Raw genomic sequence first — 17,338 nt, forward strand, 5'->3', positions numbered from 1 at the left:
CTTTCATCTAGATGCACGCTTCTTGTGTGTGCATAGATCAAGGTCAGTTTATGGTTCTTCGGATCTTTTCTTCGTATGTGTGAGGATCTCCTGTTAGCATCAACAGTATGTTAAGGGGAGGCTAGATCAGAGGGGTGTGGGCGCTTTCTTACGCTTTGAGATATCGTCATGGGCTTGCTGCTGAATTGAGTACTCCTTTGTCCGAATCTGAACAGGAGAGCTAGGAAATGATGCTGTACTGTATGTGAGTAGAAGTGGATTATGTTTTCCTGGAGTATGGTTTAGCTAGCTGAGAGTATGTTTTTCCAAAGTACATAAAAGCATTTTAATTTGCCTCTAAAATAAAGTTCCAGAACATTCTCCCTGCCCCCACACCTCTCTGAATGAAATAATTGTACTGCGGATAGGCTGCCTATCCAGCACTTTTGACTGCAGACTTTTGTGAATGTTTACAGACATATGGGTCAAGTTCTTCTCTCCCTTATACTCATAAACTCACTGGTTCTCTATACACTTTTCGGCTATAAACCACAACTTGATGGTGTTTATGTTATCCTGTGAATATAAGTGGGAGCAGAATTTGGACCATGGATTTTTTAGTATTTTTCCTTGGAAAACGTACATGATTTTAAAGGCATATAGCTATATTAACTATTGGTTAGGAAGGGTTTTGATGCAGCATATAGAAAGATCCTGCTTTGTTAGTGAAATTCAGTTGTGCACTCTTCTAATAACGTTAGTACCTGTGGCAATGTGTAACACATCATTGAATATCATATATTTAAGATAAACTCTGGATCATGTTCTACAGACAATAGAGATGAATGATATTCAATCCTGTGATTAAATTAAAACGTAGAGGATAATACTGTAATACTGTAGAAAAGCTCTGCACCTAGAGTTTTACTTTTTTAAAGATGAATTCTGCTGGGAGATGTTGCTAATGTATTTTCTTTCAAGATGTGAACAAACTTTTTTAGAACATTAATGGAAATTCCTGTATTGGTTTTTAACACAATTTTTTTAAATAAAAAGTTTACAGTCATGGCAAAAAGGCTTTGCTGACTATTTACATATTTGCCTAAAATACAGATGAATAAACTTGTTTTTACTAAGACACTTCCTAATGTTCGATCTTGCTTATGCTGTTTCTTTGTGATGCAGAATTATATACTGAATTATAAAACTGGTTTCCTAAAGAGTGGCAATAGAAATAGCCTGTGAAGTGTTTTGATAAAAAAAATAAAGTGTCCTCGATACTTTGGCAGCAGTTGGGTAGTCTTGCATTTTAATAACGAAATTTACATATTACTTTAAAGATAAAATCATATTGCACTTTTACTTTTTTTTATATTGTGAAACCTGTTGAATTCTAATGATTCTCCACTTCAAACTGCTTTTAAAACCGGTGCCTTATATCTTGACTCAAGAAATCTGTAGAAGAAATCTCTACCATCTTTCATTATACTTTTCTTCTCATTCTTTTCATTATTTGTTCTTTGTAGATTTGTAGATCAATTGGAGAAAGAGAAAATAAAAATATAAGTAACTTCTCAAGAGCAAATTGGCTTTTGTCCCATAGATGTGAATGTAAAGTAATTCAAAGTCAGTAAGCATTTTGTAACCTGAGGCACTGAGTTTGATCTCCAATTTGAGTCCTAGTTTCCCTGCAAGCAATCAAAGTTTAAACTAATTCACATTACCTTGTAGTCAAAACCAAGTACTAGACATGAGCTGTTACGCAGTGTTTTGTCAAAAAGCAAGCAGTTTGTATGTCTGTTTCTGAAAACATGTATTGAATGGTCGGGGGAGGGTGTGGTTTTTTTCTGTCTGATCAGCAGACAACTCAGAGATTCCTAAGAGACTCTGAAGCCCTGTTTCTCTGAATTTAAAAAAAATGAAATGTGAGTAGTAGTGAATATCCACTGTATTAAACGCTGTTCTCCTGAAACAATGTACTTCCTAATTGCTGTATATGTGCTGCCATTTACCCATAAAAGAGTCTTTCATGCACAGCTGGTGTAGTTTTACATAGAAGCTCATCATCAGACAAGTGAACAAATAGGTTAAGAAGCATTTTTTGTCTAGAATGGGCTCTCTGGTTCTTAATCATATTGAGTGGGATTTTGTAAATTGAACTTTCCAGTGGTTAGGATTAAGGTAAGTTTCAATTTCTTAAATACTACTTCTGATGTAAATTTTAATTAATTTTTTTCTCTTTAGGAATAAAGTCTGTGTTCTGCATTGCAGCAAACTCCTGTGACCCAGCCTTGGAATTTCTGAAGGGGGTGATTTGTCCTGAGCTCTTTCATGCTTACTTGAGCACCATTTTTAAAAAGCCAAGGAAAAGTCTGTTCCTGAGGCAAACCGTGCTGGATCTTACACTGAACCTGTGCTGGGAAGGGGCTGTTGCTGTATGACTTAATTCTGGACTAATTATCATTTTTTCATTGTTAAAGTTGCCTATTACTGTTATATTTAAGCTATGTTGACAGACTGCAAAGATAAGGTGTAGTGAAATGTTCTTTGAAATAAAACCTTTATTCAGAACAACTAAGAACATAGTGGGATTGTGTTTGTAAATGCAAGTTTCACTATTTCTTTCAAGTGCTTTAATTGCAGCTGTTGTGAATATAAGAGAAATAGAGCAATTTTCTGTCGTCTTCTTCCTCTGATCTGCAAGTGAATGTTGTGAGTTTGGCTGGGCCTGGAATGAAACTTGCTGTGGTACAAATGTTCTTATTTTCTTGCAAATTGCCTTCTTTTCTGGACTGAGATGGGAGCAATCCCTTTGACTGTCTCTCATATTTACTCATGCTCTAGGAAAGTGTAGCCAAAGGGGTGCCTCCTGTTATCTCCCCACCTTCAGCTATTGAAAGCTGATGCCATTTGGACAAGGAGGAGGAGCAATATGGGGATGTTCCTACAAGCAATAGAATGGTACTGTTAATCTCTATGTTCTGTCTCTTCTAAATTTTGATCTGGGGGAAAGGAATGATGAGCCTGAAGCAAATAGGCTAGTGTCTATTCTGGGGACAGAATTCAGGGCCAGGAAAGGACTAGGCTGAGAAATCTTTAGGGAGTGGACATATGCATGGGAAGGGAAGTCGTAAGGGCCTAAAAAGGTCAGAAAAAGACAAACTGAAACCTACAACTTTGTTATATGCAAATCTTGTGTGAGGACTGCCTGGGGACTTTTTTGATGACTTTGGGATTGCCAGTGTTTAGAAATGGCTGTGTGTAAGAATTCCCATTCTGGTTTTAACAAACTTTGAAGGGAGTGCTTGGTCTGTAAGACTAAGTCTCTGCAGCTGGATGATGAGCTAAGTGGGAGCAATTGGACACTTCCGGAGAAATTGTAAAAGACTGGTGCCATTTGCAAATGTAGCAGTTGGTGCAGAGAAATGTTGGAGAATGGCCTGCTTACAGGTAAGCACCTAATCATCATGCCTCACCTGAGCCTCTGTGCTGCTTTCGGAGAAAGTTCAAGGCTTTAGCTACATCAGCACGCTGCAGAAATAGCTGAGCCTCCGCCGACCCAAACCACATTCTTCTAATGTTGCTTCTAAGTCAGTAAGTCCTGCTAAAGTGGCTTTGGACTCAAAACTGGTTTTCTTTGTGGTACTGCTCTATGACGCAGGGCTGCGCCAGGCTGTTCAGCACCGGTGAACTCGCAGCTTGTAAACTGCTTTGCCCCAGAGCCCTCATGTATTTTCTTCTCTGAGTGTTTTATAGCACTTCAGGACGTGAGTTATCCACATGCCCCAACATAGCCCCAAGGAGAAAGGATTAAGATTGCCCTGCCTTCGACTTCAGATTTTTGAAATGGGGAATGAAAGCGCAGCTGAAGTTAATGTGGAAAAACGAATACAGTGATGTTTCTGAACATAAAACACCATCTGCTTTAGTCACCATTCAAGGGATATATTTACAGGCACCTCAGGGAATCATCAATAAACAGCAGGGAGCAATTATTTCTGTTGGATTTTAATGTGTTTTGCTCATCTATCTGATGGTGTAAGCAGCTGTGTAGATTGTGGCATTCAAATGGCTTGGAATAAAATTACTTTCAATAAAACTGAGTTACTCTAAAATTAAAAAAAAAAGTATGTTGGGGCAGTTTTGCATGTTATGTTTTTGCTTCTGAAATAATTAAAGCACATTTTTCTTCTAACTGTTCACCTTTGCTCACCTCCTAGTAGGCATCTGTCCTGAACAGGCTGGATATTAACAGCTCAGTGTGAGAAGCCAAATAATGAGGAAGATGCTACAAATGACTTCAAATGGATATTGTCACATATTTGGGAGGGTTTTGCAAAAACCGTGTCAGTCCCAGTTTTGCAAGCTCTTTGTGCTTGTGCTTTTTGCTGTGATTTAAAACATCCATTCAGTGGTGTAGTTTCCTCTCTGTGAGGCTGAGAAAGGATTCTCTGGGGAGCAGTCAGCTTTGAATGACCCATCTGGGACCAGTGTGATTACTGGCAGGGATGAAGACTTAAGTGAAATGCAGCTGGAGTCAGATCTTCACAAAGATATACTAGGTGATGGATGCCCACAGAAAACAGCCATATAATTAATGCAGCTGTGTGTCAAACTCATAAATTACGTATGAAAAGCCACCTTTCATTTTTTTCTCAAAAAGCAACAGATTTGTGTGCTTTGAGAAGGCTGTTCTCTGCTGCTGCAGCTTTTGGAAATGGCTTAGTCTGAAATGCTATGCTTGGTTTGATTGTCAATTTTAAAAAGTGTTTTGTGAAAAATCTTATTTGGGAGAAATTTTTAAGACTTTGGAGCTGAAATGCTTCTACTGTGGTTTTTAGGTTATCTAGCACAACAGGTTTCAACCTATTGTGATGTACAGTATCAAGAAGTGTGTGATGAGCTATTCTACACAGCATGGGGACCTCACCTGGAGGATTATTTATGTTACTGGTGTTCGAGATCTGAACAGTAGCTGAGCCCCGTAATATTAAGAAGTGTACAGCAGAGGAGCAGGACACAATCTGTACCCTCTGGCTTTATAGAATCGTTTAGGTCGGAAAAGACCCTTAAGATCATCAAGTCCAATGATAAACACTGCCAAGTCCACCACTAAACCATGTCCCTAAGCACCACATCTAGACAGCTTTTAAATACCTCCAGGGATGGTGACTCCACCACTTCCCCAGGCAGCCTGTTCCAATGCTTGACAACACTTCCAGTGAAAAAATTTTTCCTAATAGCCAATCTAACCTCCTGCTCACCTTGAGGCCATTTGCTCTCATCCTATCACTTGTTACTTGGGAGAAGAGACCAACACCTACCTTTCTACAACCTTTCAGGTAGTTGAGAGTGATAAGATCTCCCCTGAGCCTCCTTTTCTCCAGACCAAACAACTCCAGTTCCCTCAGCCACTCCTCATAGGACTTGTTCTCTCTTTATCTTCTTTTTCTGTGTTATCTTGTTCTTATTTTTTTCTCTCTGGTGACAGATATTACTCATAGAATCTGTGATTCTATGATTTATAGAAATTACTGTGATTCATAGAAATAATTTCCAGGTTGGATTTTGTAGGGTATAAAACCAGCTGGGCCAAGTGCATTCCCAGCCAGAAGACAATCACAGAAGACCATGGAGTTACATCAGAAACATCCCTGATCCACAAGACTTTGAATCTGTAAACGTTCCCTCCTCACCAGGGTAACTACCTCCCAGAGGGCTCTTGTACAAGTAGGGATTTCTCCTCTCACCCAGTTTCTGTCTTCAGCGCTTCACATGAATGCTGTGCTGTTTCAAGGTATGTTGCTGTCTTGTCTGTGAGGGGATCAGAACTACCCTGGAATAGGATGGCTCCTCAGAGAGAGATGCCCAAGAAAACCAACACGGAGCATCTAATTGGTAAGCCTCTCTTTGTGTGTGTTTGTGTTTTTCTCAATAATAATAAAAAGGAGCAAAACTAATCAAACAAAAAAGTACATTTGAACCAAGGCATTCATCACGTCTCCCACATAGGTTGGAGATGAAAATTCAGAGTCTGCCACTGTGACAGAGCATATTGCCTCATACTGCCCTGTCAGCATGCATCAGCACCTACCTTCCAGCAAAATGACTCCAGGGACTAAAATGGCTGATTCAGTTATTGATACGCTTCTGTATGTAGGGATGGGGTGGAAAGGGAAAAATCTGAGTTAGTTAGAAAAGGTAGAAGAATTTTTCAGCCCCAGAAGTGCACTTGATGTGTTTGGACTTGTGTGATGAGCACACACCGGGTGCTCTCTTCAAGAAAAGGAACTGATGCCAAACCAACGTTGTTACTTTGGTTTGGCAATGTGTGCTGTTTTCATTGTGTCTGGCCATAAGTATGGATAGTGCAGTGGGGCAAGCATGAGTCATGGCAGGATTGATTTGGATGCTTGTAGAAAGCAGGAGGGTACATGGCAGTTACAAAAGGTTGAGGCTACTCCATCTCCCTTTGTTGCTGTAGGAGGCTTGGGAGATTTTTGCCCACAGTTCTTTATATGCTTCACAAGACAACTTGGACTTGAGCTTTTCATTTGCTTTTGAAGTTTGACACCCACACCATGATTTTGTATATCAAGCGTGTTCGTGATGTACCATGATGAACGTATCAAGAAAGAACAAAGTAGATCCAACAAGTGTCCTGGAGCTTTTCCACAACTGTGGATTGATGAGGTCTCATATTTTGCAGTGCCTTGCAGCTTGGTTTGCTCTGGACTTTAGAACCAAGTGAGGTTTTTTGGTGGCTACAACTGTTGTAATCCATATACAGGCATGGTAAAACCAAATCACTGATATGCTGTCAGTGATAGGTTGTGACTGATCCTTATTCCTCACCATTGTGTTTTTCTGGAGTCTTTCATTTGTCTTGTGGTTAAATGGTTTGAAACTTTGGGGTAATCGGAGAACATTAGTGGTGTTTTCTGGGGAGCTAGGTCGGGATTCACTGTTAAGAAGGTATACTGTCATATCCTGCTTTTCTCACTGGAAAAAATGGAATAATAGGAAGAATATCTTGCTTTTCTCATTGGCAATTGGAAAATACATTGGTCACAGGATCCTGTGCTCCATCAAAAGCAGCGTGGCCAGCAGGTCGAGGGAGGTGATTCTGCCCCTCAACTCCACTCTGCTGAGACCCCACCTGGAGTCCTGCATCCAGCTCTGGAGCCCTCAGCACAGGAAAGACATGGAGCTGTTGGAGCGGGTCCAGAGGAGGGCCACAAAAATGAGTAGAGGGATGGAACACCTCTCCTACAAAGAAAGGCTGAGAGAATTGGGGTAGTTCAGCCTGGAGAAGAGAAGGCTCTGGGGAGACCTTCTGGCAGCCTTCCAGTACTTCAAGGGGACTTAGAAGAAAGATGGGGACAGACTTTTTAACAGGGCCTCTTGCCATAGGACAAGAGGTAATGGTTTTACACTGAAAGAAGGTAGATTTAGACGAGATCTAAGAAACTTTTCCCAGTGAGAGTGGTGAAAGAGTGGAACAGGTTGCCCAGAGAGGTGGTAGGTGCCCCATGCCTGGAAACATTCCATGTTAGGTTGGACGGAGCTCTGAGCAACCTGATCTAGTTGAAGATGTAAAGATGCTCATTACAGGAATGTTGGACTAGATGGCCTTTAAAGGTCCCTTCCAACCCAAAGATTCTATGATTATATGGTCTCTAGGACAGTTTTCATGGAGAAGGATTCACTTGTACTTTGTCAAGTTTTGGATGTGTTCTTCTTGCCCATAGTTGTCATAAATGATATCTTGACCTACCTCTTCTCAGCTGATTGAATATCAGTTTGCAGGGTGCAGGCGTTTGTTTCCAGCCATTCCCCTCCACCTGTGGATTGTGTCATTCCTACCAGGTATCTTCACAGTGGTCTCAGGTGGATAATGGCAGATGATGTTACAATCCAAAACTGCTTTTGAGCAGGTTCTTCATGACCGAGTTTGACACTGGAGAAAAAGATCGTCAGATATTTTTCTGTAAGCTAATCATTTAGGTGAAATAGAGAGAGTGCAAAATGTTGAGTTCTGCTGAACAAAGCATCCCTTCATGATTAATTTCATCAAGCTTTGGATTAAGAATTATGTATGATACCCATTCCATAAGTTTTCTTGATCTCTTTCCACTGATTAAAAGATTCTTCACAACTGCTACTTCATGTACCTGTTGTAGCCTGACACACCATTAGTGTAATGTGAAGAACACTGTGCAGCAAATAAGCAGCAGTGAAAGTGTTAAAGATTTTTGCATTAAATCTTAAAAGTCCTGCCTTCAAACACATGGCCTTAAGGTTTGCATGGTAGTTTACTCAGGGGAGCTCCTCAAATCATTCCTACCACTGATTGCAAAATGGCTGGTGGTACCTCATTAAACAACCAGGGATTTCAAATTCTTGCATGTTGGAAAGGGTCAGGAAGAAAGCCAGGCTCCCAGTGCAGCAATTCTGTGTCAGGTCTCAGGGCACACAGTCAAAGGGAGGCCTGAAACTTGTCCCTGTTGGGCACAATCGCATTTATGTGTGATTAAATCTGCAGTGGGGACCGCATGGTGGTGTTGGGTTGATGGTTGGACTTGATCTTAAAGGTCTTTTCCAACCTTAATGATTCTGTGATTCTGTGACCTCAGAAGCAGGAAGGGAAAAACTGCAAGCAGCAAAGGGCTTGATTTTAACACCCAGGTTTGCAGTTAACATGGCTTCATTGCCAGCATATGCAGTGCAGCTAAGCACCCGAGAGGGAGAAGCCCTGCAGGAGGGCTGTTATGTCTCCTCCTCCAGGGTTCCTGGGGGTTTTCTGACAAACCTGTTGGTCATGTTCCTCTGGTCTGTTAGCTTGTGCCTTATGGATCAGGTACCTTCACGCTGTTTCCCTGTGGTGACAGGTTTTTTTCTCACAAAATGTAAAATGAAGACTTTTCTGTTTATCAGTTTCTATCTGATATATTTTATTTGATGTCAGAAATTCGCAGTGCTACCTTATACCTTTGAGGTAATATATCCAAACCATGCTGCATCTTTTCATCAGCATGGGGGAGGTTCTCAGAGGAGAACCCAGAGCCTTCATTCCTCTCTCCTGCCTCTTCCCCTTGCATTGGGAAGGGGCAAAGTGTAGGTTGTGGCATTCAGCTTCCCATCTGCTGATGCTCATGCCTGTAAAAATCTTCTTCTGGCTCAAACCTGGCAGCTGAGCAGCCCTTGGGAATAGCCCAGACCAAATCCCTGCTTTTCTTGTGACTCTCCAGGTCTAAGACATTTCTGCATTTAGCAAAATTCAGCTGACCTTGCAGCACTCTGTCCTGGTGGCAGGACTGGGCTGTTTCGCTCCTCGCTCTCTTCCCTGCCTCTCTGTGAGGACCTCAGCAGCTTCAGCTGCTCTTCTCTTCAAAAACCAGCAGCTCCTTGATCACCTTTCCCTTACAAAGAGCCTCCCAAACTTTTAGTACTTGAACAACAACTCACCACTGCCTTCCCTTCAGGCGTTAAAATAATGAAATTATTTTTATATATTTTGATTTCATTATAATGAGATTTCATTATAATGAAATTTTGGAATGAGAAGAGCTGAATGCAGTGAGAGAACTGCTCAAAATGCATGGCATTTTGACAAGCACTAATTTTGAAACTTATGGTCCAGTGGATGAATTGGTCCATCAGTATTCCACAAAACTTTCATCTGAAGACAGCAGAAGTTCCCCTCATTTTCCTTATTACCTGTTCCACGCAAAATAAATCTTTTGCCCCAGCGTGGCGCACTGGCAGAGATTCATGTTCATAGAAACTCCACCCAGTGATTTATTTCTCCTTCACAGCCCCCAGCTTTGTCTATGTTTTTCATTTTTCCTCTTTCTTTCCCGTTGCAAAATGTACTTTCTGAACATTTTAACCTTTGTGGCAGAAGGGGCGTAAGGCTGGATGTTTGATGAGGTGATTTACAGCTTTCAGTGAGCGATGGGAGGTGAGAGGGATTGGGTCCCTGTAGACTTTGCAGTCCCTCACGATTGCACTGGGCTAGATCTACATCCCCCAGATAACTCTTTTCAAAATGTGCATTGACTGCTTTTCTTCCTTTTTTTTTTATAGCCAACAGGCAGGAAGGAATTGGTGTCTGTGGCTGGATCCTGGTTTCCCTTTCATTCCTCTTGGTGCTTATGACATTTCCTATTTCCATCTGGGCATGTATCAAGGTAATGTAGTGGGATTTGGGGCATATAAATGCTCTATGATGATTGTTGTTACTTTTGTTTATCGATTTATTGGTTTTGTTAAAACAAGGCACTTTTTACATTCACCTTTTGGAAATCGTAGGGGCTTGTAGCGGAGATGTTTTCTGGGACCAAGAGATCCATGTTCTTCCACTGTATCACCGCAAGTCATTTAATTTCTTCCCATCTCAACTTAACATCATCGGTTAAATTTCCCTGCTTTGCAACAACACTAGGAGAATAAATATACAAACCTCTCTGAAGAACTCATATTTGGTGCTGCCAGCAATAGTGATTAACATGGGTACTGATTAAAACCAGAGCAAGTCTCTGCATTGAGGGACTATACAACCTAAACCCACAGTCCCTTCAAGGCATGAGCATAGTATGATTAAAGCAAATTTTTAGGGGTGGGTTGCCAGAGTGATTGCCCTAAGCACCAGCCCTTGAGTAGTCCTCATACACTAACCAAAGGACTTAGGTAGATTGTCTGAGGTGAGACATACTTCACCCACAGCTCCTCTAAGTGTAGCACTGATGTTGAGACAGTTGTGAGTAGCCTCATTAGATCAGTGGCAACTCTTTCATATTTGATCTGCTTTGTAAAATATTTGCAGGGCCAGAGTCTGAGTTTTTCCAGCAAAGGATGAGATAAGGAGAAGGCATAAAATGCTGAGTGACTTTCAGCTTTGTTGGTTCCTATATTATTTGTACTTTTTTTCACATTTAGTACAGATGCCAAAGATTTAAAAAATCAGTCCAGAGAGCAGGAACAGAGCTAGCTGTAAAATTCTGAATTTAAAATGTTTTCCTAGGTTATCAGAGAATATGAACGTGCTGTTGTATTTCGGCTGGGACGTATACTGTCTAAGAATGCAAAGGGACCAGGTGAATGCATGCAGTTTTATTCTGTATTTTATTACGATGCCCTGTAACCACACAGAGAACTGTAGAGGCCCATGAAATCCTTCTTCATAGTACATGGGGGGATGAGAAGGTCCTCTCTGCTGCTGTTCGTTCACCTGCAGGCTGTTTGATTTTCCTGAAGAGAAAATAAAGCCACCCCTCTGTCACAGCACAACACAGAAAGTTGGGGACCTTGGTACCAGATAGGGCTTTGCTGTTAAGTTGGAAATGGAAGGTTGAGCTCATGCTGCAGACACTGGCAAGGGACCAGGGAGGCTTAAATACAGTATTCAGCTCTGCCACAGACTTTTTTGGGTGACTGCGGCCACTCTCCCTGTACCTCACTTCCAACACTGCTCATTGCTGCCAGCTCTTCAGCTGTCTTCTGCTCTGAAAATTGTAAATGTGTCAGGGCAGGGGCGTTTCCACACTCTGCATCTATACAGGGTTTGTTCCAGTCAAAGTTGAGGTTACAAATCACAAAATACAAACCAAACCCAACAACGTGAGGTATTTGCACTGGTGCAGTTACCACCTCTATGCAATGAAACCGGGTAAACTGGAAGCTGAAATAAGAGGAAAAAATCCTTTTCAGGTACTGTCTTTCCTCTTGAATAATAGCCAAGTGGTCCAAAGAGCAGCTAGGACAGGTGCAGAGCTCTTCGGTATGGGCACCTAAGCAAGGTGCTGAGATTAGCAAAATATTTATGTCAAGATGCCCTCTCCACTGAAGGGAGAGTGGGGACTCCTTCACAGGATAGGTCAGATCTTAGGACAACGTTCCTCATGTGGGGGCCTACAGGTGGTGCAGGAATCTGGACCTGAGGGATATCATTCCTGGGGGGACACATATTATACTATAAATGGCTTATGATCTAAAGAGAGGAAACTAAATAAAGGCATGGAAGGAGTTTTTGCCAAAATTTGAGACCAGAACTGCAATCTGCCCATTCCCAGTACAGAGCCTTAGGTCATCAAGCTCTAATAAATTCACGTCATTTGCAGGTATCTGCATTTCCCTCTGTTATTTGAAAATGCAAAACCTCACTGTTGTCACCTCCTGTAGCAGAAAGGACAGCTGTAGTAATAAAGTGGGCTGTGGATATTTCCATCTGTTTGCTTCATATGGGGTACCTCGTTCTAGAATTTGCTTTCAGAAGCAAGTGTTTTATATCATTATTTTTATTTTTCAGGTTTGATCCTCATACTTCCATGTACAGATACATTTATCAAGGTTGATCTTAGAACTGTTACCTGTAGCATTCCTCCACAAGAGGTAACTATTCTCTATCAGCCATCCAAAACAGAAATAAAACATAGACCTGATTTGTGGCATGATCAAAAATAATATGGGTGTTTTATAGTCCTGTAATTGTGAGCTACCATATAGAATTTAGCTTATTTGCTGTATCTTCTGACTTCCAAACTGCTTACAAATCACCAGTGTTAAGTAATTTTCTTCTACTTATGAAAACCTGCACATGCATCGTTGCAGGCCAAGCAAACTCCTCTTGCTGATGTTCAGAAGTGTGAGAGAAAAGATAAGGGGGTGGAGGGTAGAACTGCAAATGGGAGTCAGAAAGGACAAGAGAGGAGAGGCTAAATAATTCCCAATTGTATTATTATTTCATACATGGAAGTGAAGCAGTAGACTAGTGTAAGATACCCAGAACAGAATGTCCTAATAAAATTGGATCTGACATGCAGCTCACCATTCAAAAAAACCTTCGCTGATGTAGTCGTTGCTTGAACGTATGCACATCCTATGTTTCTCAAAAGGCAAATTACTTATGGATAACAAATCTCCTTAAATTAAAAGGAGTTAGAAGACAATCATCCACAAAACCCTAATCCAAGCAGGAATGGAAGGGCTTATCTTTAGGCATTTTATTGACAAACATTGACTAAAGAATTTAGTCTAAAGAATCAGTTGCTGAGCAGCTCCTGTCCTCTTGGAAAAGTTTTGTCTCTGTGTGGCCCCAGCCCCACCATGGTACAATGCTTCTGCTAGAGGAGTTGGCACTGCTCTCTCCTTCCTTATGTGAAGAGAAGAGCAGAGAGCGGCAGGATGGCCCCAGGATCCCTTTGGCCCCTGGAATTGCCCATTGTGTTGACCAGGAGCTGTTTCTTGGACCATCATCATTCCATAATCACAAAGAGCCTTTTCTCAGGGAGCAGGTTGCAGGGATGTGTGTGGTAGAATGAAAAATGGCTCCCCCAACATGGAAGGCTAGGAGGAAGATGGTTGCAGTGCTTGTGCTGTACAAGGTTTAGCAGCTGTTGGCAAGGCTTCTACAGCTGTTGGCATCTGTTGGCTTCTGTGAAGCATGCACTTGCAGGCAAAAGATGCTGAGGAGGGAAGAGACAGTGGAACATCATCAGTGCTTTGCTGAGGCCAACTGCCTGCTGAGGCACAGGGGGCTTGTCCGGCAAAAGATGACACAACTCCTCTATGAATACTTAAATATTTTTCAGTTTCTTCTCACCATTTCTTGCACTTTGCTTTTCACTTTTTTTTTTTTTTTTAATTTGCTGGTGTTCCTTACAAATACATAATTTATGGAAAGTAACACAGATCTTCCAATGTGCATGCAATGTATAAAACCAGTAATGGCCCTTTCTACCAGAAGGGAAGAGGATAACCATCATTTAGTATTGCAGAAAAAATTCATACAGGTTATGACATTCATTTACTGTTGAAACAGTTGTCTAGAGGCCATGTACATTTTGCCCTGGTTTAAACTCTCGGTGATGCAGGATAACTTTCTTAGTTATTTCGCAGAGGAACAAAAAAGAAACCAAAGTTGTTTGTTTGTTTGAATTATCAGGGCCTTTTCTTGACTAAGGGGTAAAAACAATCCCCTTCTTTGGCAATGGGTGTGTTATTGGATCCTTCTCTAATTCTGCACATTTCTCCAATGCAGATTCTCATGAAAGATGCTGTTACTACTCAAGTTGATGGGGTGGTGTACTACAGGATCCACAGTGCTGTCAGCGCCGTTGCTAACGCCACTGATGTCCATTCGGCTACCTTTCTCTTGGCACAGACAACCCTGAGAAATGTTCTGGGTACAAAGAGCTTGGCTCAGCTCCTGGCAGGTCATGAGGAGATTGCACACAGTATCCAGGTAAATCTGTCTCTCAAAATTCACTGAGAAACATGGAGGTTTGTTCCGGGGAATAGCAAATTAGAAATAATCTCTCTTTCTTCAACAATGATTAGCAAAAATTTCCTTTATGTTTTCTTCAATTATACATCTTATTGCTTAAAGTCAGAAAGAGTTATTCTAAAGCTATTTCCCCAGGTTCTTGTGGAAGAGTTATTTCTTGTCAAAAAAGCAATGAAGATTCTAAAACTGAGTGAGTTGAATAACTCAGTTTAGTCCTTCTACAGAGGTTGCTGCAAGCAGTGAGAAAGAAGTCTGCTGCTTGTGGGAAGCTCTATCTTGAGCAGACCCTTGACTGAGGTTTAATCAAGGCAGGGCTTGTATCTCCTGTCATAACAACTAAGAGTACAGAACCAAGTTCTTTTACGCCTTAAAATGCCATCTGTTTTTTCCAATTTGGCAGCAAGGGAGGGACCAGAGAAGAAAGCCAAAACCTGATTTACTCTCTTCAGTGAGAGAAGAGGCATAGTCAAGTAAAAGAGAGAGTGTACCCCTCTCCAACCAGGAGAGCAGCTATGGGCAGAGCAGAGCACGAAGGTGACGTGGGTTGCAGCAGTGCACAGGAGCCTGAGCACAGAAGAGTGTGCCAGTGCTGCAGGGCTGTGCGGTGTCATTCACCCATAGTGTGCTTTTACGGCATCATGCTGTTTTAGGAAGTTGCAGTAGTATCACTTTGTAAAAGGGAGAAGTTTGGTAAGTGCCCGCCTGAAGAAAGGATGGGGATCATAGTTTAGGAGACAGTAGAGGAGCCACATGGAAGACACCCTGTTTCAGACATTGGTGTTGATCAGCAAGAGTTTCATAAGATTGTGGTACCCACCACACACACCACGTTGGGTGTTAGTGCTCCTGGAGGGCTCCGTCTTTCTGTTGTGCCGGTTTACACGCTGCCTTTCTTCTGTCCAAGCAGCAGGGCACATCGCAGGGTTTCTCTCTGCCGTCAATGTGCTCTTCGTGGTGGGTTGTGTGTTTGTCCCAAAGGCTATCCTTGACAGTGTCACGGAGCAGTGGGGAATCCAAGTGGCCCGAGTGGAGATCAAAGATGTCAGGATTCCCGTGGCCATCCAGAGGGCAATGGCAGCTGAAGCAGAGGCTGCTCAAGAGGCAAGAGCTAAGGTGAGACCCATGGTAATGTCTACCTTCAAGCTCCTGTATCCTTGTCCCAGGCATCCAAGTGCCTGTTCAGTTTCTCCTCATTCTAAAGGTTGATGTTCCCCACTCTGGGCAGTGTCACAATGTGGTTTCCATTTCTCTTACTTTGCAGATTGTGGCAGCAGAGGGAGAAATGAATGCTTCTAAAGCCCTCAAGCAGGCCTCCATGGTGATGGCTGAGTCTCTAGCAGGTCTTCAGCTGCACTATCTGCAAACGTTAACAACCTTGGCAGAAAAGAATAATTCCACCATTGTCTTTCCTCTCCCTATAAATATGTTTGAGAGTTTTGGGCAGAAAAATAGAGGGGGTTAGAGACTGTTCTACACTAGCTCCTTGGGCAGAGACATTTAAAGGGTTTCCCAGGAAGCAAGGTGTTCCAGGTTACCAGAAATAAAGTAGAAGCATGCTTTGGTCCTTTGTACCAACAGTACAAGTAAAAATAGTTTGGTAACCAGACATAGCTGCCACATTAGGAGACTGCATTTGCAAAGTTCAGACACTAAGCAGTTTCAGCTTTGACTCCTCTCAAAGTGAAATGGAAGAAAATATGTAAAATGTAATAAAATATGTAAAATGCATGTTAGACCTAATGTGAAATTTTAATGCTTTCACCACATTTTACAGAGTCTTGAGTGTAGCAATTATGTGGTGATTCGTCTGCTAAGCAAGAACCGCTGAGCTCTTGATATACTCCACACAGCAAAAGGGGCAGATACTGGTATTTAACTCAAATTCTGTGGAGTGGAAAGAAGGATTTGGTCCATAACCCTAGAGGTATTCTTTCATAACTATTAAGAGAATTACTGGATATAATTGGTATGTCAGAGAGGAGCCTATTCTTTATTTTATATGAGTAAAAATTAGCACTTTCTTTACTGACCTCAGCTGGATTTTGCCATATCACTGGCATTTCTGTAAGATCTGTAATAAAATGAAAAGAGTGTGTGCCCATGCATTATGGTCACATTTATTTCCTAAATCTGAAAGCTGAGTGCTGAGTGAAACCTCTGCACTTTCTGCTTCCACCCCTGGTGCTGGCGGCTCTGTGGCCGATGCGGCGGCAAGCCCAGCCGCATCCTTCTCCTGCTGCTCCTCCTCAAGGAGTTCCTCGTGGTGCTCAACGAGGAATTGCCATGAACATACTTTAAAAAGCTCTTTTTAGAGCCTGACACAACACTGGCCAATTTCAACTCTAGCTGAGCTTTGCCCTTTTCTGTTCTCTCCTTACACGTATGAACTACAGCTCTGTGATCTTCCTGCGAAGCCGGACCTTGGTCCCAGGGGTCATAAAATCTCTTTTTCCACCTGAGTTGAAAAAGGAGGTCCCTGTTCAGCCAAGCTGGTCTTCTGCCCCTCTTGTTTGACTTAAGGCTCCGCGAGATTGCCTGCTCCCGTGCTTGCAGAAGGTGGTTCTGAAAAACTAAGCTGCTCTATGAGCCCTAAGCCCTCCAAAGCAGCTTCGTAAGGGACACTGCAGACTAGCTCTCTGAGTAGCTTCAAGTTTGCTCTCCTGAAAAGCAAGGTAGCAACTCCTCTGAGCTGTATCTCATTACACTCAAAAGTTTAAACTCCCTTGTTTGGTGATCACTGTTATCCCCTCTCCTACGAGTCCTTCTCCATACACAAACAGGAGGGACTAAGAGATCTGTTGGGTACATAAGCAGCCACGGGGAACCACGGTGAGCAGTGGAGGGAGCTGCTGCATGGGCTACGTGCTTTCCGAGTGCGAAGCCAGCCCCTGGCTCAGTGAGTGCCTGGGAAAGGGAGTCTGCAGCCGTGAATGGCAGAGCCGGCCAGCAGGACAGCTGGCAGCCTTCACTCGGGCATTGCCTACCTTGTGACTGGCTGTACCTGTGATGATGTTAATGCGCTTTGTACACAGGTCTGTTGCGTCGTGCTGTGTTGCGAAGCAGACTTGCAGA

At 42.3% G+C, this 17,338-nt stretch overlaps 1 protein-coding gene across 1 annotated transcript; it reads left to right on the forward strand.

Annotated features, from left to right (window-relative positions):
* Positions 1 to 5,825: 5,825 nt before the first annotated feature.
* On the forward strand, positions 5,826 to 15,728 carry STOML3 (stomatin like 3; the record flags this gene model as incomplete). The annotated part of the gene is made up of 7 exons (XM_082014490.1): positions 5,826 to 5,877; positions 10,069 to 10,172; positions 11,006 to 11,078; positions 12,290 to 12,372; positions 14,021 to 14,224; positions 15,245 to 15,379; positions 15,528 to 15,728. 7 exons carry the CDS (start codon positions 5,826 to 5,828, stop codon positions 15,726 to 15,728), a joined length of 852 nt encoding a protein of 283 aa, XP_081870616.1.
* Between the last annotated feature and the right edge of the window lie 1,610 nt (positions 15,729 to 17,338).

The sequence above is a fragment of the Phaethon aethereus genome (genome assembly GCF_964289735.1).
Source record: "Phaethon aethereus genome assembly, chromosome: 1".
Classification (NCBI taxonomy): domain Eukaryota; kingdom Metazoa; phylum Chordata; class Aves; order Phaethontiformes; family Phaethontidae; genus Phaethon; species Phaethon aethereus.